The 23702-nt window shown below is 40.0% G+C and overlaps 1 protein-coding gene across 2 annotated transcripts in view; it reads right to left on the bottom strand.

Annotated features, from left to right (window-relative positions):
- Positions 1-1514: 1514 nt before the first annotated feature.
- Positions 1515-23702, bottom strand: part of sos1 (son of sevenless homolog 1 (Drosophila)) — a 251367-nt gene continuing 229179 nt past the window's right edge. The window contains exons 18-23 of one of the 2 annotated variants that reach the window (XM_078230163.1): positions 21057-21229; positions 19374-19490; positions 13268-13547; positions 11017-11061; positions 10162-10283; positions 1515-3674 (exon numbers count right to left, since the gene is read on the bottom strand). In XM_078230163.1, coding sequence (XP_078086289.1) covers positions 3180-3674; positions 10162-10283; positions 11017-11061; positions 13268-13547; positions 19374-19490; positions 21057-21229 — 1232 coding nt within the window. In that variant the 3' untranslated portion in view covers positions 1515-3179. The remainder of the gene's footprint in view (positions 3675-10161; positions 10284-11016; positions 11062-13267; positions 13548-19373; positions 19491-21056; positions 21230-23702) is intronic. The other variant, XM_078230164.1, reaches the window with a different exon arrangement.

Here is a 23702-nt window from a genome sequence, read left to right as displayed (position 1 = left end):
AACTACATCAAATCTGAACTTTGAAGTTATGGACATTTACCATGCTGACATGTTCTGAAAATAATTTTCCTTGATTTAATTTGAAGTTTACATTCAACATACAGACAGATACTGTCTCATTTGTCAGCTGCAGAATGATGACAACTATGGATTTCAGCTCATAGACAACCAAGCTTGCATAATTAGGGGATACATTTTTAAGTGCTTTCTCTCATTTGCTGAACCACAACTACTTGACATTAACAGCACAAACAGAAATGCACATTAGTAATGGGGTTTTCCAACTGGTATGTAACCCTGAAAATGAAATTGACTTATCTGCAATCTTTTACTGCCCACATGTTTTTCACTGAGGTCTCCCTTTGAACACTATTAAAATTATGTTCCAAGTTTAACTTTTTGTGCACTCACTGTCTTTCACATCTTCATTCAACTCAAACACCATGCTTATAATTCACATGTGGTTAAGTGTATTGCCGGTCTTAAATAATCCAATAAACACTCAATGGGATCAAGAGAAAAATAGTTGGCAAAGAGACACAACAAGTTTTGACCCAATGACAATATACAACAATTTCTCAATGATACTGGCATTTATGAAGCTAAAAATACCTCTTAAATTATGTCCAAAACTAATGGGTTAATGGGTTTAAGTATGATACTTTTGTGATGCAGCATTTTTTATATCATGCTTGCAAAGGTTAAGCAGTTTTTAGACTTGTTTAACTTACTGATTATAATTGCATAAATATCAAATTTGTCACAAAAGTCATTTTGTATTTTACTTCCAACCCTCTAGGCTCCCTCCTGCATTTTTTCAAATTTACAAGGTCAAAGAAAACACCAGAAGCTGAACTCTTCTTGCTTATAAAAAATGTATTTAATGCCAATTATGCCTTTTTTTCAGGACTAAATATTCTAAAAATACCCACAAGAGTTTATATCTGGCAGCCCTATCAATAGATTAACTGAAACAGTATAGCAAAGATATGTCAAAGTGCTTAAAATGGCCTGCTGAAATGATAGCGTTTTAATATTGTTTGGCTGTCCCATAGATGAAGTACTTTGAGTAAAGCATGATAACATGAAGTTATTTAGGTATAGTAGATTTAACAGTGCTTAGTGAATTTATTTATTCGAGCGACAATAAAGTGATTTATTTTAAAATTAGCATGCATAGGTGTATTTGTTCAAATCACAAATGTAAGCTACTGGAATGAAGACTCGCGGAGAATCCAAATCATAACATCAGTACATTTTGAACCAATAGGCTTTTTGTATTGCTCAGATCTGTAGTTATAAATACCAGAGTTCAGGATTATGCCCTTACCTTCCCTGTATCAAAGGCTTGCTATCAAATTTTGTACTACATCTACCATTTCTCATACAAGATGTAATGGGTTCTACTTTAAAAGCCTTCTACCCCTGTTTCTTGGCTCATGATCTTGGATGGTTTTAATACTTTTGGGAAAACAAAAGCAGGAATTAGTGACACTTTACAAGACCATGTGAATTAAAGGCTTTTAAGTAATTGCAGGTAAATAACATTCAGATGTAACAAAAGAGTCCGAAAAATGAATAATTTTAACTAAATTATGAAACTGTGTTTTGAAAATGCTGATAGAATACAGACAAACCAATGAAAAGAGATGGTTTAAAGGATAAGAAGGGGTCTCTGTACGGAGCAATGCCTGAAAATCTTCCTTACTTGTAAAACTTATATTTGATGCTATTGAAACAATCACTCCATTATTAACAAAAAAATTACTGCTTTGCATGGTGGTTTAACCAGTACATGGTCATCTGTACATTCCAAAGCTTTAGAGCTTAAGATTTTTCTCATTGTCACATGACTTTTGGATCTTTATATACCAAGGATAAATTTTATAATATTTTCTTGTAATACTGTGCTAGTGTTATATACTCTACAGTCCATGTCAATCTGCCTTAGAGTCAATAACCATCCCATTCAAAATCTATTTGTGAATTCAACACTGTCCCCTTTTTCTAAAAGGTGGTCACTAAAAATTATTCAACAGTCCCTTTTACATTAAGCTTCTAGTTAGTTCAATACCACTTGGTCCCTACAAATTTGAGTGTAGTTTGTTCACTTTGCTTCATATGTGACCCAAGTTACCAAATAATATGTATGGGGTATTCAGCTATGCCTCAAATCTTCTTTACGTCAATACCTTTGACAATTTAACTTGGCATAAGGTACGAGAAAATGGGGTTGTCTGAATAAATAGTTTAGCTTTGTCATATACAGTAAAAAAAATGCCATCCAATGGATTATTTTGTAACAAACCCAGATCTTCACTTCCAGATTAAGCCATTCCATTGTACATTGTTCTTAAAAGTGCAGTTTTCGGATACATTCTGCAAGGAACTTCAGACAGTGCAGTGATGTTATGACATGGGTTATCGCTAAAATGCACATTTAAGAGAATGATATTAATATCAAGAACTCATTGAAGATGTAAATGCAGACATCACAAATTTCCACATTTTGCTGTATCTGGTTAAATTCACTTAAAAAAAAACTAATAAAATCAATGAATGTGTTCTCCTTTGTCTAATGAAGATGGGTGCTACATTCTCATTGAAGGATCTCTCTAGTAGGACTGGTTCTTGAATCAGTCTCCACAAAGAATGTGCCTCTTTGGTGTAGCAGGTACCCATATTTCAACAAACAAAAAGTTTTATAGTTACTGCGCAGAGCAAATATTTGCTCAATAGTCTAGGTACCGAAAATGCATTTCCAGAAGTCCCCTTTTTAATACACTTAAAAGTAGTTAAACAAGGCATGATCGCAGGAAACATCAATCCTGTTTTCAGGTTGGAGGTGTAAACCACATTTTCCTCTAACGGACCTCTTCCTGGCTGGTTGATATTGTATCCCCTTTAGCATCAATCTGAATTTACCGTTGGTACAGCGAACTGACAACTATTTTCAGTTACTGGCAAAGTCAATATGGTTAAATTTTTAGTTGCAACTGTTCAATTTGTTTCCCATTGCCCGAATGCAAATCGATGGAAACTCTGTCTGTGTCAGAAGTGATAAAAACTTACCAAGCCAGGCATTAACAGTATTTTTACAGCCTAAGACATTTGCATTCTCCCATGCTGCAACCTCACGTGTTCAGGAGCTTGTAGTGTTTAAGGAAAATACATCAGAGCTATGAAGAGTGGGCATTTTCTAGCAGTGGTAATCCATCTCGATGGAATGATGGATGCGTATGCTCCCTTTTGTAGGTTTTTGGTGGAAGCTTTGGAATTATTTGAGACGTAGAGCTCTGTCTTGGTGGAACAGGTGGTCCAGCAATGGTACCACTATCAACATCTTGTGGCAAAGGAGGTGATGGCAAATGCCTGCGAGATCCAAGTGGAGAAGGTGTTTGAGGAGGCGGTGGAGTAAAAGGTGTAGGGGAGTTGGGGAAAAAAGTGTTAGGGTGCTCCGTTTTTCTACCCAGGGGTGGAGGCTGCAAGGGCAGAGGCGAGCCTGGAAATACATCTGGTGTTCGCAGGGGCTCTCGGGGTGGCAAACTGGGAGGACTGTCAGGAGGCTCTGATATGGATGACCTCTCTGATAACGGGTATCGAGGTGAGTAAACCTTTGCTGTGGGTTGACGGGGTGGAATAGCAGGCGGACTGTCCAAATGTTTTGATTTGATCTGAAACAGACAAAAGCAAGTCTGTTAAAAGAATTCACCAACCAAATAGCCTCAAGAATCATTATTTTCAAAGCATTAATTCTTCAGCAGGTGCTAGAACATGAGAGTTTGAATGAACAGTAACATTCCTTAACATGGAATGTTAAGGGCCAGTTTTATTCCTTAAAAGACAGCAATCAAAGATACTGGATAAACTACTGATCAAGGTAAACTGTTTAGGAGTAAGCTCCTTTCCCCTTTATTTAGCACAACTACTGAAATATATGTTGGCTGACCAGGACTTTCTAATATTCATCAAATTGAGCCTATTTTAGCCTCAGGGAAATGAGTATGTCTCTCCACTGGTTCAAATATTCATACATAATACAACATACCTCAATAAAAGGAACATAAGAATGCAGAAAAGCCAAAAGGTTATTCAGCACGGCCAGCTCTGCCAGGTGGCTTCTACTTTAGGACATAACCTGATCATAAAAGCTGTTGCCCGAGTTAAATTCTAACAGCTTACCCATCAAGAAAGGGGACCTGCGCTGTTTGAAAATGTCACAGACATGCAGAAATTGCTGCACATGTGTGCGACACACACACAAGCGTGCGCACCAAGATGCGCATAAAAATTGGCTGGCATGGACAATAGGAGTTGTAAATTTCTCGAATTGCCAAACATTGTGATTACTTGACAGAAGATGTGCTTTGCAGTTTTGGTCTGGTATGCATGATCATCAGCTAAAAAGGTAATGAAGTTAAACAAGTCTGGACATTGGTTGATAAAATTTAAAGCTTATGACCCCAAATCAGGAACTTTAATGAGTAAATTTAGTGTTAACTCAGTTTAATTGGTTGTGGGTTCAAGCCCAACTCCATGACTTAAGCACATAATCTAGGCCAACATTTGGTCTAGAGAGTGCTCCTGTATCAGAGGTGCTTTCTTTTGGATGAGATGTCATGAGACTCAGTCTGCTCTTTCAGGTAAATATATAAGATGCCTCGCATTATTCCAAGCAGATCAAAGAATTCACCCAGTATCCTCATCAACTCCTTGCTCAACTAATAGCACCAATACAAATGGCTATTCATGCATTTGTTTATTGTGGAACCTTGCTGAGTGAAACGTGGTTGCCACATTTGCCTCCTTATATAAGTGACAAGTTTTCAAAGTTAATCCATTGCACTTTTGAACACCATAAGGACATGAAAACACTACAAATTCAAGTTCTTTACTGTGGCACTCTTGTTTAAAAAATGTAATCTTTCCATGCATTTTCCTTTTCCTTTGCACTTCTGTAAAGCATCTTATATGTTTCTCCATTGTTAAATTTGCTTTAAAAATGTAGATTGCATTTTATTTTTCTCAGGAAGTGGGGAACACTGATAATGCTGCATTTATTGCTCATCCCTAGTTGTTCTGAGGTTGTGGCCTTTCCTCAACTGCTGTAATCCTTATGGCAATAATGCTTCCATAATTCAGGATGTTTAGCCAACAATGAAATAACAACAACATCTGTCCAACTTAGGATGGCGTGTATCTAGGAAGAGAATTTAGAGGTCATAAGGGAGAAGTGCTATCAAACCGTGGCACATTATTGCAAAACATCCTGTGCATTGTACATATTGTGCCACTGTGGAAGTGGTGAATATTCAGCTGAACAATAGTTTGACTTGGATGATGATGCATTTCTTCAATATTGGTACAACTTTACCCATCCAGACAAGTGGCAAGGATTCTATTGCACTCCTTACTCTATGTAAATGGCACAGTGACTATTTATGAAAGGTGAGCTGGTCCCCACCATGCTTTTGTAGTACATTAATGAGAAAGGATCTGGCCTCAGAAGATCATGAAGTAGAATCAGTATGGATAGAAATTTGGAATAGCAAAAGTCAGAAAACACTGGTGGGCGTAGTTTATAGGACCCTAACAGTACTAATACCAGTGGAGAGAGTATTACATGAGAAATTATCAGAACTTGTAACAAAGGAAACGTAATAATGATGGGGAACTTTAATCTTCACTTGACTGGGACAATCAAATTGGCAAGAGTAATCAAGAAGATGAGCTTGTATAATGTTTTTATGACAGTTTCTTGGAACAATGCATTGTGGAGCTGACTAGAGATAAAGCTATCTTAGATCTAGTATTCTGTAATAAAGCAGGGTTGATTAGTAATGTCATAATAAAAGATCCATTGGGAAATAATGATCATAATACCATTGAATCCCACGTTAAATTTGAAAGTGATATCCTCCAATCACATTCAAGAATTTTAAATTTAAACAAAGCCCATTACATAGTTAAGGGGGAGAATTGGCTAAATAAACTTAAATGTATGGAGGAACAGTGGGAAACATTTAAAGAAACAATTCAAAATGTTCCACAAAAATACATTCTGTTGAAAAAGAAAAATTCAGCAAGAAAGACCCAAGGGTAGTACTAAATTAAAACGAGACTTACAATGTTGCAAAAAGCAGTTGCCAGTCTGAGGACTGGGAGTGTTATAGAAACCAGGAAAGGACCACCAAAGAGTTGATATAATGGGAAAAAAACTACCCAGAAATATAAAATCATATTTTAAGAGCAAATGTTACACCATTTATGCCAGTTAGTCTAACATCAGTTGTTAGGAAAACACTGGAATCCATTATTTAGGAAGTCTTAACAATGCACTTAGTAAAGCGTAGTATGATTAGAACAAGTCAACATAGTTTTATTAAAGGAAAATCCAGTTTGACAAATTTATTCATTTATTGAGAATGTAACTAGTAATATACCTGAATTTACGAGAGGTATTCGATAAGGTGCTACACAAAAGGCAAGATAAAGGTTCATGATGCTGGGGGTAATATATTAGTATGGCTAGAGGATTAATTACTGGATAGAAAGCAGAGAGTGAGCATAAACGGAGCTTTGTCAAATTGGCAGGCAGTAAATAGTGGAGTACTGCAAGGATCAGGGCTGGGGCCCCAGCTATTTACAATCAACATTAATGACTTAGATGAAGAGACAGAGAGTAGTGTATACAAGTTTGCTGATGATACCAAGCTAGATGGAAAGATAGGCTGTGGGGAGTATTTAGAGAGGTTGTAAACAGATATAGATAGGTTAAGTGGGCAACAAGATGGCAGGTGGAGTATAATGTAGGGAAGTGTGAAATTATTCATTTTAGTTGCAAGAGTAGAAAAGCAAAATATTTTTTACAAAAGGTATAAAACTTATAACTGCTCATGTTCTATAGAGTCAGGTGTGTTCACACAAACAATGCAGAAAGTTAGCATGCAGGTACAGCAAGCAATTGGGAAGGCAAAATGGCATGTTTTTAAAATTCATGGGCGTCGCTGGCTGGCCAGCATTTATTGCCCATCCCTAGTTGCCCTTGAGAAGGTGGTGGTGAGCCGCCTCCTTGAATCGCTGCAGACCACGTGCTGTGGGTTGACCCACAAATGCCGCTAGGGAGGGAATTCCAGGATTTTGACCCAGCGACTATGAACAAATGGCGATATATTTCCAAGTCAGGATGGTGAATGGCTTGGAGGGGAACTTGCAGGTGGTTGGTGGTGTTCCCATTTATCTGCTGCCCTTGTCCTTCTAGATGGAGTGGTCGTGGGTTTGGAAGGTGCTGTCTAGGGAATCTTTGGTGAATTGCTGCAGTGCATCTTGTAGATAGTACACACTGCTGCTGCTGAGCGTCAGTGGTGGAGGGATTGAATGTTTGTAGATGTGGTGCCAATCAAATGGGCTGCTTTGTCCTGGATGGTGTCAAGCTTCTTGAGTGTTGTTGGCGCTGCACCCATCCAGGCAAGTGGGGAGTATTCCATCACACTCCTGACTTGTGCCTTGTACATGGTGGATCGGCTTTGGGGAGTCAAGAGGCGAGTTCTCACCGCAATATTCCTGGCCTCTGACCTGCTCTTGTAGCCACTGTGTTTATGTGGTGAGTCCAGTTGAGTTTCTGGTCAATGGTAACCCCAAGGATGTTGACAGTGGGGGATTCAGTGATGGTTACACCATTGAATGTCAAAGAGCGGTGGTTAGAGTGACTCTCATTGGTGATGGTCATTGCATGGCTTTTATGTGGTGCGAATGTTAGCCTTTATTGCAAGGGGATTGGAGTACAAGAATAAAGCAGTTTTTCTACAATTGTACAGGGTTTTGGCAAGACCACATCAAGGATAGTGTGCGTGATTTGTTTAAAGTTTATATTTTTAAAAATTTCTTTATTAGTGTCACAAGTAGACTTACATTAACACTGCAATGAATTTACTGTGAAAATCCCCGAGTCGCACAGTCCGGCGCCTGTTCAGGAACATTTCGTGTCCACTTTTAAGAAAGGATATATTTGCATTGGAGGTGTTACAGTGAAAGCTCACTAAGTCAATTCCTGGGACCCCAAACCTGATCTTATGTTGGGGGGAAGAAGCTAAAGATGGTCAGGCTGGAGACACTTCCCTGAGAATCAATGAAAACAATAATTTGGGACCATGGTGATTGGCCTCCAACAAGTACAATGATCTTTGTGTTAGGCATGGCCCCACTCACCAGAAGGTTTACCCTTTGACCATTCCATGTCCCCCACAGTTAATCCAAGTTTTGCTTGGGCTTCTTGGGACCATACTCAAGTTAAATGGTGCCTCAATGTTATGGCATTCCTCTGGCATTCAGTTCATGCCCATATATGGATCAAGGTCAGAATGATGTGGAGATGCCGGCGTTGGACTGGGGTAAACACAGTACGAAGCCTCACAACACCAGGTTAAAGTCCAACAGATTTATTTGGTAGCAAAAGCCACTAGCTTTCAGAGCGTTGCTCCTTCGTCAGGTAAGTGGGAGTTCTGTTCACAAACAGGGCATATAAAGACACAAACTCAACTTACAAAATAATGGTTGGAATGTGAGTCTTTACAGGTAATCAAGTCTTAAAGGTACAGACAATGTGAGTGGAGAGAGGGTTAAGCACAGGTTAAAGAGATGTGTATTGTCTCCAGCCGGGACAGTTAGTGAGATTTTGCAAGCCCAGGCATTCTTGGACACACGCATCTCCTTCAAGGACGGTCACCTCAGCACTTCACTGTACCGCAAGCCCACGGATAACCTCACGATGCTCCACTTCTCCAGCTTCCACCCTAAACACGTTAAAGAAACCATCCCCTATGGACAAGCCCTCCGTATACACAGGATCTGCTCAGATGAGGAGGATCGCAACAGACACCTCCAGACGCTGAAAGATGCCCCATAAGAACAGGATATGGCGCTCGACTCATTGATCGACAGTTCCGACGCGCCACAGCGAAAAATCGCACCGACCTCCTCAGAAGACAAACACGGGACATGGCGGACAGAGTACCCTTCGTCGTCCAGTACTTCCCCGGAGCGGAGAAGCTACGACATCTTCTCCGGAGCCTTGTCATTGATGAAGACGAACATCTCGCCAAGGCCATCCCCATACCCCCACTTTTTGCCTTCAAACAACCGCACAATCTCAAACAGACTATTGTCCGCAGCAAACTACCCAGCCTTCAGGAGAACAGTGACCACGACACCACACAACCCTGCCACAGCAACCTCTGCAAGACGTGCCGGATCATCGACACGGATGGCATCATCTCATGTGAGAACACCATCCACCAGGTACACGGTACATACTCTTGCAACTCGGCCAATGTTGTCTACCTGATACGCTGCAGGAAAGGATGTCCCGAGGCATGGTACATTGGGGAGGCCATGCAGACACTACGACAACGGATGAATGAACACCGCTCGACAATCACCAGGCAAGAGTGTTCTCTTCCTGTTGGGGAGCACTTCAGCGGTCACGGGCATTCGGCCTCTGATCTTCAGGTAAGCGTTCTCCAAGGCAGCCTTCATGACACACGTCAACGCAGAGTCGCTGAGCAGAGACTGATAGCCAAGTTCCGCGCACATGAGGACGGCCTCAACCGGGATCTTGGGTTCATGTCATGCTATCTGTAACCCCCATGACTTGCCTGGGCTTGCAAAATCTCACCAACGGTCCTGGCTGGAGACAATACACATCTCTTTAACCTGTGCTTAACCCTCTCTCTACTCACATTGTCTGTACTTTTAAGACTTGATTACCTGTAAAGACTCGCATTCCAACCATTATTTTGTAAATTGAGTTTGTGTCTTTATTGCCCTGTTTGTGAACAGAACTCCCACTTACCTGACGAAGGAGCAGCGCTCCGAAAGCTAGTGGCTTTTGCTACCAAATAAATCTGTTGGACTTTAACCTGGTGTTGTGAGACCTCTTACTGTGTTCAAGGTCAGAAGCCAGGGAACCAATCTGGCAGAACTCAAATTGAACACCAGGGAGGTTACAGTAGGAGTAGTTATGGTACAACTGATGACTCCTATGATTTTACTGATGATTTGAAGAAAGCAATAAAGAGACCTGATTTTTGTGGATAAGACATACTGGGAAATCTTTCACACTGTGGGATAGATGATATTGTAGTTAATATTTAGATGTCTTACCTTGGATGGGGAAGATTCTGCTGGGGCAGATTCAGGTCGTCTACGTGGTGGAACAGGAGGGGGGATGTGAGCTTCATCAACAGTTTTATTGCAGCTCATTATTGAGGAGATTGATGCTGGCCCTGTGATAAAGAACAATGCAGTTTTGCTAACAATAGTACACAAAGCATTATTCATATCACACAAAGCTTTAAGGTGCAAATTAATTCTATTAGCAAGATTCAAAAGCTGCCTTGAACATTTACTATCAAGTGATTAAGCGCTGCGTTCACATTCTAATACATGCATTGAATTAAGGTAACCTGCATTTCAAATTTCACTACAATACTAGAAGGGAAATGCAATAATAAACATGCAAATTGAAGGTTAACTTACAGTAATGACTGAAATTAAAGTCATATTAAAAGCATTTGAAGCTTTATCCAGGTTCTAGGATAAGGCTATGTAATAAGCTACTCTAAAATGTTCTCATAAAAATATTAAATGTATTACAATATAAAACCCAAATGCTAAATGCAGAAATTGCAATTTACAATAAGGCACTTTTCTGCTTAAAATTAGATGGAAAATGAAAAACCAAACTTTAAAAAAATAGTCCACCAAATCTAAATGGACTTGATTAACTTTTGATTATAATGCTTTTAAGTTTATACCATTTGAATACCAAAACTGTTGAGAAAATCCAGATGCACTTGGAATTATAGGCCAAAGGAAAGCGAACATTTTCAATGTTCCAGCATGCATGCTGTCATCTATGTTAAAACAAAGCTGCTTTTAAGCATAAAAGACAGTGCATGGTCAACTTTAAAAAGCGTGCTGCGTATTAAGTATGCAACATTAAAGCCCAATACTAACTTGCACCATGGGCCAGTGAAACTGGGGCAAATATGGTATCACTGCCTGTGGAAGAAAATAGAGAAAAACTAAGGATGGCACAGCCAAGCAGATTTAGCCATTTTTATCATTTGCAAATGTCAGCTGTAAGCTTCTTGATGTTGTTGGCTGTTTAAATTTAGTGCTAATTTGCTACTGGTTGTATATCAGCAATTCAGAGACATTTGAAGTTTAATCTGAGCACAATTTAGCACTAAAAAATGTAGGTACCCCAAAATATCTTGGGTGATGGGGAGTAATCAAATCAATTATGTAAATAGAATAACACAAATAAAATAACCTAGAATTACTGACAAAATGGGTATTTACAATTGAAAGGCATATTATTTGCCTTTTCTTTTGATTAGGCTACCATATAGGAAGCCCAATTAAAGAAAAATTAATTTACAAAAAAATTCTCCATTTAGTGAGCATGATAAATATTAACATTGTGATAAAAACAGCATAAAGGCTCCACAACTGTGCTACAAACATATTCTTTACATCAATACATAGAAATGCTGTATTACCATAGAGGTTCTCCCAATCACTGCACTAACTTGGGCATATGACCCATGAAAACAGAAGAAATTGCATAAAGTGTTTTACAACTTAAATTCAAAACTACCTTACAGTATTCATTGAAGTTAAGCTTAAATAAAAGGAGATTTTACCTCACTGAGTTGTCATGATCTCTCTCCGCTAAAATGCATCTAGGAACACATTACTTTCTAATAGAACTACTAAAAAATGCATTATCAAATTAAAAGAATTACCTATCTTGACTCTCACAAATTTTCAGAATAAGTGACAAGAGTTCACAGATGAAGTGTGACTATTTCTGAACATTATAATGCAATGGAAATAATTTGAGTATCAACATCCCAAGGGCCTGAACAAAAATCTAAGAAAGCACCTTCTTGTTCTGGGGCACAACATTGAAATTCAAATTTGCAATTCACAGCAGTCATGTCAGACAGGAGAGGGAGGAGAACCAGAGTTAATTTATTTTGAATATATTTCGATGAGTTTTACAAACAAGCACTTACCTGGTTTAGTGTCCAGTTCTGGAAAAAATGGACTTCATACTTTATAAGTCTATCTGACTTGGAATGGAATACCCACTCTGAACAATATTCATCATCATATCACAGCAGTGAAGGATACATAAACTAACTCCATTTTAGATTGATCTCATTTAAGACAAGTTTGCAGTCACATAACTTTGGTGGCACTTAAAATGACGATGTCAGCTTTGCCCAAGTAGACCAAAAATAAATGAAGGACTACTTAGATGAGCCTTGGGCTTTCTTCATACGAGATAAGCCTGGTCTTCAAATAGAATTCTCCCACAATCAGTTCTGATATCCTACAGTGCTAGATGAATCTTGCCCTAATAAAAATGGGCCTTCAATACACCTCTTTTTTTCCTTCTTAGAATTGAAGACCTTGATTTGAACTTTTTCTAGCTCCTGTTTCCATAGTTGATGTAAAGCTGTATTTGCTATTTTTTGTTCCCATTTAATCTAGCCAGGTTATTATTTATCCAGAAAGCCAGACCTAATCTTTAACTCAGTCTTGTATTTATTTAGAGATTGCAGCGTTATAAGCATATACGTCCTAAGCTCAGCCACACTAGTTTCAATAAGTGTGTTTTTACATGTTCTCAAGTGAAATCCCATTGACTGCCCTCTAACTGCATATAATTAAACATAATTGACAGACTATTATCAAGCCCTTTTTTAATAACCATAATTTTTCAGTAAACTGTGTCTGGTTTACCACATATTGATTTATCTTTCTGCCTTCAAACTACTATCAGTTAAATTTAGATTACAGTTTCCCAACTAATCCTCAATGTTAACTTGCACACCTACCAAACTTTATTCCCACATCAAATCATAAAGCACTTCCTTCTTTGCTAAAATAGCAACATATTGACTGAGAAAATGATCTGCAAAACACTTCCTCTCCTCATGACAAACAATGTCAATCTTTTGGATACTTTAAATCTCCTAAAATTATTCTTTGTTGCTTATCCATGAATCTCAAATTTGGCTATAAATTTTATCAATTTCAGTTTTCCATGCAAGTAAAACTGTGAATATGTAAAGAAAATATATACATTTCAATGTCACAGATGTCAATCATGTTCACATTTGCTTCACAAATATAAACTACTTTCAGTAAATTTATTTTGTGACCAAGCAGTTGCCAAAATTAACTGACGTACTTGAATAGAATGGACTAGCTGGATCAGAGTCCCCAAACACACTGCAGACGTCTGTCGAGCTGGATGCTGCAGAAGCAGGTGGCGGTGTCAGCGGTGTACGTGGGGAATTTGGTGCTGATGCTATACTTTCAGTCTCATTTTCCGTGATTCGGCTGTAACTGATTTTCCGTGGCTCCTGCTGTAGTGGTGTGGGATGTCCACGCAAGGTGCCTGACCCTGGATGTCTGGGATTAGATGGCCGAACACCCGGAGATTTCAGTGGATAATTAAATTTTTTTGCCTATAAATATTTTAATTGTAAAGGTCAATTAAAAGGAAGGAATTTAAGTCACATTTCCAAATAGAAACTGTGGTAAAATAAAAGCTCATTCATAAATGGTAGATCCATAATAAGATAAAATTCCAAGTTATTTTGAAATATTCTAAACTCAGGGATTAAATCATCAGAAAATTAACACATTCCATGAGTCCATTATAGTAAAATATTTTATTAGCTGTGGGATGTTTAAACACAGATGGAAACAGATCTGTGAGGTAACAGCATTTAACAGTGACAATGCCAGAACATATCTGCAATCTGTATAACATTAGAAGTTGAAAGTAAAATAATAAAATATGTAAATGCAAAAGATTCACATCATTTGAATTATCTTCCACTTTTAATAATCATGACCAAGGTTCGTGAACTTATGGAATATGAGTTAAATTTCATGGCTCATCAATTATTAAAAAGTTAAGGAATTAAAGTATTAAAATTCAATGTATGCTTAGCTCAATTGGCATTTTCACATTCTTAGACAAAGTAAACTAAGAAATTTTCATACCAACTGATTATAGCCCTCATAGACAAAAACTGAAAAAGTTAACAGTAAGACAAGAATGCTTCAAATGACCAATCTGTGATCATCATATTATTCATTTAGTTCTACTTGAACATTTGAAATGAATTGCGATACTACCTTTTTATACATAGGCCTCAAAGAAACTCTGGAGAATCTGTGGGTCCGCTTGCCCTGATCGCGAAGGCCAAGAGAATCGGGAGTCAGCGGGAAAGTGGGTTTAGCGCCAGGTGCCAAACCTGCTTCAACTCAAAAAACACCCCCCCCCACACACACACACACACACCCCGGCTGTGCTGCCGGCACCAAACAGCTTCCCTGCCAGAGTGGGCAGGAACACAATGCATATTCAAACCCACACCACGCAGGCATGAAGTTTATCCATCCACACTGCCCTTTCCCCCCCTTAGACCCCTTCAGGCCACACACCTTGGCAGTGCAATGCCCCCGAAACTGATACCCTGGTCTGACGCCGGGCCCCATGGGGCTCAAGGAGGTAGGTCCAGTGGCCATTTGCCCCTCTGCTGCTGCCAAGCTTCAGGGGAAGAGCCCCTCAAGGATCCTGGGGGTTGACCTCTTCACCATGATGGGAGTGTCGTGGCAGGACTGCCCACTCTAGCTCTGGCACACCTGAATATCACCCTTGGGATGGTGATTTCAGACAGCCCTGTGATCAATTTCTGCATTCCTGTCTGTCAGCTGTGCCTGAAGTGGTCAGGTAACTTTAACATCCGTGCCCCCCCAGTCACCTGGCAGGATTTTAAATCAGCGCAGCACTCCATTCTGCAGCAGAGATTTTCCTTTCTCCCTGTCAGAAGCTGCAGGGGAGAGCAGACCCTTGTGTTTGGTGTGTGGGTGGGGGGAGAGGACAGAGATTCCAGTCTGCCCAGTTGTGCACTCAGCCCCATTGTACGCACAGCTTTGATTTGAAGCTGCTGAGACTTCCAGTAAGCAGAAATCATTACAACCCGCTACATTGCGCTTGAAGCCTTTGATCTGTAACATGTTCAACATGCAGTGCCTCATAAAAGATTCAGCTGTGAGATCAAGGGATTTCTATTATTCTCCAGCCACCCGTGTTTATTTTGATTTTCCTTCATGGTTGACTGCACCTCAAATATCCCATTGATCCTGACTGCAATGTAGACTGAGTCCAATCATGATTAACAGATCATAGGAGAAAATCACAGGAAACACCTTTGTTAAAAATACTGCAGTCGAATGTTCAGGTTATTTCCCCACCCACTCAGTCATGCCTTCAATTCTTTCTCCAGAGGACTGATATTAATCAAATAAGTGAAATACTATGGATGCTGGAATCTGAAACAAACAGAGAATGCTGCAAAAACTCAGCAGGGCTGGCAGCATCTGTGGGGAGGGAGCGTGGAGTTATTGTTGTGAGTCCACTTGGATGTTCTTCAGAACTGAGGGGGGAAAAATTTGTTAGATGCTATACAGTAGCTGGAAGAGATTGCAACAAAAGTGACACGACGAGACTACCACAGGGCAGTCCTGTTTATGGAATTTCAGAAGGTAGTAGAAGCAGGCTGTATGGGTTTGAGGGATTAGCTTGGGAACTACAGGCCAGTGAGCCTCACATCTGTGGTGGGTAAATTGTTGGAAGGTATTTTGAGAGACAGGATCTACAGGCATTTAGAGACGCAAGGACTGATCAGGGACAGTCAGCATGGCTTTGGTGAGTGGAAAATAATGTCTCACAAATTTGATTGAGTTTTTTGAAGGGGCAACCAAGAAGGTAGATGAGGGCAGTGCAGTTGATGATGTCTACATGGACTTTAGCAAGGCCTTTGACAAGGTACCGCATGGTTGGTTGTTGCATCAGGTTAAATCTCACGGGATCCAGGGTGAGGTATCTAAATGGATACAAAATTGGCTTCTTGACAGAAGCCAGAGGGTGGTTATAGAGAGTTGTTTTTCAAACTGGAAGCCTGTGACCAGCAGTGTGCCTCAGGGATCAGTGTTGGGTCCACTGTTATTTGTCATTTATATTAATAATTTGGATGAGAATATAGGAGGCATGGTTAGTAAGTTTGCAGATGACATCACTTTTGGTGGTATAGTGGACAGTGAAGAAAGTTATCTCCAATTGCAACGGGATCTTGATCAATTGGGCCAGTGGGCTGACGAATGGCAGATGGAGTTTAATTTAGACAAATGCGAGGTGATGCATTTTGGTAGATTGAACCAGGGCAGGACTTACTCAGTTAATGGTAGGGCGTTGGGGAGAGTTACAGAACAAAGAGATCTAGGGGTACATGTTCATAGCTCCTTGAAAGTGGAGTTACCGGTGGACAGAGTGGTGAAGAAGGCATTCGGCATGCTTGGTTTCATTGGTCAGAACATTGAATACAGGAGTTGGGACGTCTTGTTGAAGTTATACAAGACATTGGTAAGGCCACACTTGAAACACTGTGTGCAATTCTGGTCACCCTATTATAGAAAGGATATTATTAAACTAGAAAGAGTGCAGAATAGATTTACTAGGATGCTACCGGGACTTGATGGTTTGAGTTATAAGAAGAGGCTGGTTAGACTGGGACTTTTTTCTCTGCAGCGTAGGAGGCTGAGGGGTGATCTTATAGAGGTCTTTAAAATAATGAGGGAAATAGATCAGCTAGATCGTCAATATCTTTTCCCAAAGGTAGGGGAGTCTAAAACTAGAGGGCATAGGTTTAAGGTGAGAGGGAGAGATACAAAAGTGTCCAGAGGGGCAATTTTTTCACACAGAGGGTGGTGAGTGTCTGGAACAAGCTGCCAGAGGTAGTAGCAGAGCCAGGTATAATTTTGTCTTTTAAAAAGCATTTAGATAGTTACATGGGTATAATGGGTATAGAGGGATCTGGGCTAAATGCGGGCAATTGGGATTAGCTTAGGGGTTTTAAAAATAAAAGGGCGGCATGGACAGGTTGGGCTGAAGGGCCTGTTTCCATGCTGTAAACCTCTATGACTCTATGATGATGTTGGAGGCTGTGCAGGGAAGATTTTCAGAGGCAATGAGGTCAGTGATGGTTCTGGTGGTGGGGTCGTGGTCCATGGGGAGGGGGAGGTAAGAGGAAGTATCTGAGAATTGGTGCTCAGCCTCTGAGGTAGAAGACAGAATGCCAGACAACAATGGCGCCATCCTTGAGCAGTACGGTGGCACAGTGGTTAGCACTGCTGCCTCACAGTGCCAGGGACCAGGGTTCAATTCCTGGCTTGGATCACTGTCTATGGGGAGTCTACACCTTCTCCCCGTGTCAGTGTGGGTTTCCTCCAGGTGCTCTGGTTTCCTCCCACAGTTCGGAAGATGTGCTGGTTAGGTGCGTTGACCATGCTAAATTCTCCCTCAGTGTACCCGAACAAGCGCCGGAGTGTGGCGACTAGGGGATTTTCACAGTAACTTCATTGTAGTGCTAATGTAAACCTACTTGTGACGGTAATAAACAAACTTTATCAGCAGGTTAGATCACAATGTCAGGGTTGGACCTAAGAGAACAGAGTGTAGCAAATTCAGAAGGAGACAGGTTAGAGTGAGTGACAAGGGCAGGGAAATTGAGACAGCAGATGTTGCGCTGATGGTTGTCAGTGAAAAGATCAAGAGCAGGTAGAAAGTCAGAGGGTGGAATCCAGGGAGGAGAATAGTGGAGGCAAGGGAAAATGTCTATTGAACTAGGGAAGACTCCTTGTCTTGTCCAATCAAGTGAGTATGGAGATAGAGGTGATGAAAAGCATTGTGCCAAGCCCAAAATTTATTAATGTGAGGATGTAAGGGGACAGTGCAGAACATTCAGCATCAGAGAGGGGCAGGTCGCTGAATGTGTACATTCAGTGACCTGCCCCTCTCTGATGCTAAATGTCTAATAAATACATGGCAAGGGATGGGATTAGAAGGAATGGTGTCGCTGAGGGACCTTCATGACCTCAACCTTCCAGTTGCTTGCAATTTTAACTCAGCAGCTTGCTCTCATGTCCACTTGCCTGTCCTTGGCCTGTTGCAATGCTCCAGTGAAGCTCAGCACAAGGTGGAGGAGCAACATCTCATTTTCTTAGACACATTCCAGACTTCGGGACACAACATTGATCACAACTACTTCAGGTTGTGAGCTTTCTTCATCTTAACTCTTATTTTTTTATATCTCATACATTTTTGTCTCAATGCAAAAAACACTCCTTCTCCCTCCCCCACACCTGGTCATCTATCTCTTGTTCTTAAGTTTGCTACACTTTTGCTGCAATCTCTCACAGCTACAGTATAGTATTTCTCAGATTTTCCATCTCAGTTCTGATGAAGAGCCAAACGGACCTGAAATGTTAACTCTGTTCTCTCTCCCTGCTGAAATTAATCAATTATTTTGACTTTAAAAATCAGTGACATTTTTTGCTTATAGCACTGTCTGGTTCTTTATTTTAGTAAGAGTTTTAACAACACCAGGTTAAAGTCCAACAAGTTTATTTGGTAGCAAATGCCATTAGCTTTTGGCTACCAAATAAACCTGTTGGACTTAACCTGGTGTTGTTAAAACTCTTACTGTGTTTACCCCAGTCCAACGCTGGCATCTCCACATCTTTATTTTAGTATCAGCTCAACCATTGTGAGGCAATGTCTCACATGGCTGCAAAATTTTCATTAGAGTAAACTTAGCAGGGCAGGCAATTATTGGCAACTTGGCACTTCAGGGGCTGCAGTATTGTTGCTCACTGAAGTTAAAGTCTTCATATTTCAGTGCTTCATGTGCTTGGCATTAGCTGTAGGGGAAACATCTGATGAAGATATTCTTGAAGTTAAAGAAAGTAAGAGGTTGCATAAATGGTGACATCCCCGATGAAGTATTTGCTGCTCCTCTGTCAGGTGGTACTAAGATTGCCCTTTTTTTGCAGTATTATTACAGTTTCAGCTGATGTATATTGTACAAGTATGAGCTGTAATAGGAAAAGCTGTTGCTGTTTTGGGATTGGACAAACTTAAGGTTTGTGAAACCATCTTTTTCTGAAAAATCTCAAAGTGAACTATGCATTCATACGTAAGCCGCTTGATTTACCAGGTGATGAACGTCTACAAATTTGCAGGAAAAGTAGAAGTGCATACTTTGTGTGGATTTACAGATTTTGTAACGGAATGCTGCAATCCGAATAATTCAAGGACAAATCTGAAGTGGATGAATCATTAAGACAATCAATGAAAGTCTTAAAGCAGAAAAAGTTAACACAAAAACACATTGCACTGCCTCCAGTTTTACTATGAATAAATGATGAAAACAAATACTTACAAATCTAGGTAAAGATCTGGCATTACGAGGTTCTATTTCCAAAGACTTATTGAACAAGTAATCTGTAAATTCTTTCTCCAAAGTATTACCCATTGGATTTAAATTTTCAAAAAACTTCTGTAAAATTAAACACAAAACTCTTTATTGTTAAAATAGAAATGTGTGCACTAGAAACCTTTTGAAAATAGCAATGGTGGTAGATTATAACCACACCGTGCATGGCGGTGAGCACTGCTGCCTCACAGCGCCAGTGACCCGGGTTCAATTCCCAGCTTCGGTCACTGTCTGTATGGAGTTTGCACGCTTTTCTCGTGTCTGTGTGGGTTTCCTCCAGGTATTCCGGTTTCCTCTCACAGTCCAAAAGACATGCAGGTTAGGTGCATTGGCCATGCTAAATTCTCCCTCGGTGTACCCGAACAGGCGCCGTAGTGTGGCGACAAGGGGATTTTCACAGTAACTGCATTGCAGTGTTAATGTAAGCCAACTTGTGACACTAATAAATAAACTTTAAACAACTTCCTTTACCTCTCAGGTAAAAAGAGACGATTGACTCAAGTTAAATTCTCAAGACAGAAAATTTGAGTTGGAAGAAAAAAATCAAACAAATCTTCATAAAAAGTTATATAATCTCTTTTTCAAAAATACCCACTTAAGTATTTGACTTTGAATCATCAAATCCTTATAATGCAGGAGGAAGCCATTCAGCCCATTGAGATTGCACTATTCGGCAGCAATTCCATCTAGGCTCTATCCTCATAACATCATGTATTTACCTCGCTAATCCCCGTAACCTACACATCTTGGGGCAATTTAGCACAGCCAATCAACCTAACCCGCGCATCTTTGGACTGTGGGAGGAAACCGGAGCACCGAGTGGAAACCCATGCAGACACGGGGAGAATGTGCAAACTCCACACAGACAGTCACCCAAGGCTGGAATTGAACCTAGGCTCCTGGTGCTGTGAGACAGCAATGCTAACCACTGTATCACTGTGCCGCCCTCCAATTTACAAACAACTGCCCAATCAGAATAACAGACACATAATTTCAGACAATTATGTACTTTTCCAATTTTGTCATTGAAAAAATATCACTGATATATAATTTAACTAGGGCAATATATTGAAACTGTATTTTATTTCAGTTAATTGCAGACATTTTAGGTATTGGAATGCATTGAAAACAAATGTGGACTAGTATAATAGCTACAGTCGTACAGTCTTTAGCTTACAAATTGAAATATCTAAAATAGACAAATAGATTTTCCTTGTCCTGATAAAATTCACCATTTTAGTTCTGGTTGCCATGCCCGGAGTATCCATTAAAGGGGACCCGTCTTTCAGCTAATTTCTATGTTTAGCTGAATTATTAAATAAAGCATTACGTAGCATTGAAATGTTCTTTCGAGAAGGGAAACTAAAGAAAGCACGACTTTAAGAACTCAGTTCTCTGCAATTTGAATGCATCTCCTGCTGAAATTACCAGTTGAACTCAAACAGCAAGTGTAACTTATGTGGTCCAGACTATTCCATCTTCTGTACTGGGGGAAATATATATGGTAGTAAACATGTTGCAATGATACAAAATACAAGAAGTGTATTAAATTAAAAAATCCTCAGTGCATTATTAATTTATTTATTGAACTGTTGATGCATACATCAAGTTTCTATCCCTAAAACTCACCTTAATGTCTTGCTCGACTCGTAAGCAGTATGGCTGGTTTTGGTACTGCTGGATCTCTCCTGTTATTTCTGCCACTTTCCTTCTCTTACTGAAATTTATCAACTCTTTACCATGTCTTTTCAGGAAATCTGGATTACCTTCCTCAGTCTTCAAAATGTTAGTCAGATAGATTCCTAAATAATTAAATAAGTTGTCAGTTGGTTTAAGATATCAATTAATTTTATATATTTAAGGCCTATTTACCAAATTAAGATTCAAAACAATATTTTCAAACTACATAAATTTCTTAGATAACCACATCCACAAAAACAAAATGAGCAATTCCTTTACCCTCAATTCTTGGGATGTGTTTTCTATGCTTTAAAGCCATTCCCAATATTACACATCAGTTTCTAACTGAAACTATCTCCAATTTTACCTCATTAAGAGGTGTGGATGCACCCTACTTCCATGTTTCAGCAGGTCCGGCTTACCTGACAAATAGCAGCAGTCAGTGGTTTGGGCCATCTCCCTCTATCAGATTCCGCTAATAAATTCAAAAGGACACATTTGGAATTTGTGTGTCCAGTTCCTGCCATTTACCATCACTGAGGGAACCCCTCTCCCTTTCACCAGTGCTGGGCATGTACGCAAGAGCATAAGCCGCAGCTGCCAATGCTGGCGAAGGAAGGATTCATTCACCAGGGGAGGAGACAGACACAGAGAGAGGAGAAGGAACAGGATAGGAGCCCCGAGATTCCGGATTGGGCCTCAAACACAGAATGCCCTTTCCAAAGTCAGGGCTCGGAGTCTACCCGACAGCGATGACCTCTGAACCTAACATTCCTGCAGCAGACCTGTTGAGAATCACCGATCTACCTTATATACGCCCTAGAGCATAGGTTTTCAGACTAGAGTCTGCAGTCCAAAGGGTAGTACATTAAATCATTAAACTTTCAGCCAAATCTTACATTCCTAGCCCAAAGAAGTCATCATGACATTTTTCAGACTTGCTTTTGGCAGAAAGAATCCCTGTTTGGTTGTAAAAATACATTTTGGACAGAGTGCTTTAAAAAAAGGTCTACCATCCTTTTCAGTTTTGTACTGTCCAGAATTCATTTGCTCCATTTAACTCCTTGTACATAAGACCAGCTGCTACAGAGGAAGGCAAGAGCGCAAATAGAAAGCAAGGAATAATGACAGAAATTGCTAACATTAAGAATAAAATTCAGCTATAAGAGAATAAATCAGAGAAACAATAATGTAAAAGTGAGAGAAAACAATAGTGATAAAGAAGAAGAGTTGACATGAAAAATGCAAAAGTGTGGAAATCAAAGAGGGGATTCTCATGTATTTTTGTTTTATATGGTGCTAGGCATCCTGTGTGCTTAAGTAGCATCTTTAGGAATTCTATGTTCTTTCTGTAATTGTTAATTTATAATCACATTGTTTCAGTTGGTTTTTGGTTAATTTAAAACATTTTCTGACAGGATGGCACTTCACTTAGGTAGCTGACATTGTCATTTGGAAGTTACAACAGAGGGTCCCGTCCCATGGTCAATATTTTTAGGGATTCCCACCCAGAAATTTAAAATTGTTCTCCTGATTACAGGCACTGTGGCACAGTGATTAGCACTGCTGCCTCACAATGCCAGGCACCTGGTGACTGTCCGTGTGGTTTGCACACTCTCCCCGTGTCTGCGTGGGTTTCCTCCCACACTCCAAAATGTGTGGGTTAGGTTGATTGGCCATACTAAATTGCCCTGAGTGTCAGGGGGATTATTAGCAGGGTAAATATGTGGGGTTATGGGAATAGGGGCTGGGTGAGATTTGATTTGATTTATTGTCACATGTATTAGTATATAGTGAAAAGTATTGTTTCTTGCGTGCTATACAAAGCATACTGTTCATAGAGAGGGAAATGAGAGAGTGCAGAATGCAGTGTTACAGTCATAGCTAGGGAGAAAGATCAACTTAATGTGAGGTGGGTCCATTCAAATATCTGATGGCAGCAGGAAAGAAGCTGTTCTTGAGTCGGTTGGTACGTGATCTCAGACTTTTGTATCTTTTTCCCGACGGAAGGTGGAAAAGAGAATGTCCGGGGTGCGCAGGATCCTTAATTATGCTGGCTGCTTTGCCGAGGCAGCAGGAAGTGTAGACAGAGTCAATGGATGGGAGGCTGGTTTGCGTGATGGATTGGGCTACATTCACGACCTTTTGTAGTTCCTTGCGGTCTTGGGCAGAGCAGGAGCCATACCAAGTTGTGATACAACCAAAAAGAATGTTTTCGATGGTGCATCTGTAAAAGTTGGTGAGAGTCGTAGCTGACATGTCAAATTTTCTTAGTCTTCAGAGAAAGTAGAGGCGTTATTTTCTTCCCACTCCTGCACAATTAACTCTGGTGTCCCATAATAACTTATTCTTGGCTCCCTCCCAATTCTCATCCACATGCTGCACCGCAGCAATATCATCTAAAAATGCAGCATTAGTTTTTGTATGTATGTTGTCAACAGCTAATTCCACCTCACCACCACCTCTCTCAACTCCTTCAACTTTTGTTAAATTATCAGACATCCAGTGCTGAATGAGCAGAACATTTCTCCAAACTATCCACATTAGAACAAAGAAATAGCAATGAATAAAGGAATTAAGTGGATAAAAATGAAA

The sequence above is a fragment of the Mustelus asterias genome, chromosome 15 (genome assembly GCF_964213995.1).
Source record: "Mustelus asterias chromosome 15, sMusAst1.hap1.1, whole genome shotgun sequence".
Lineage (NCBI taxonomy): Eukaryota > Metazoa > Chordata > Chondrichthyes > Carcharhiniformes > Triakidae > Mustelus > Mustelus asterias.
The sequence above is the reverse complement of the archived record's forward strand: the minus strand, read 5'-3'. Positions and strand labels throughout refer to the sequence as shown.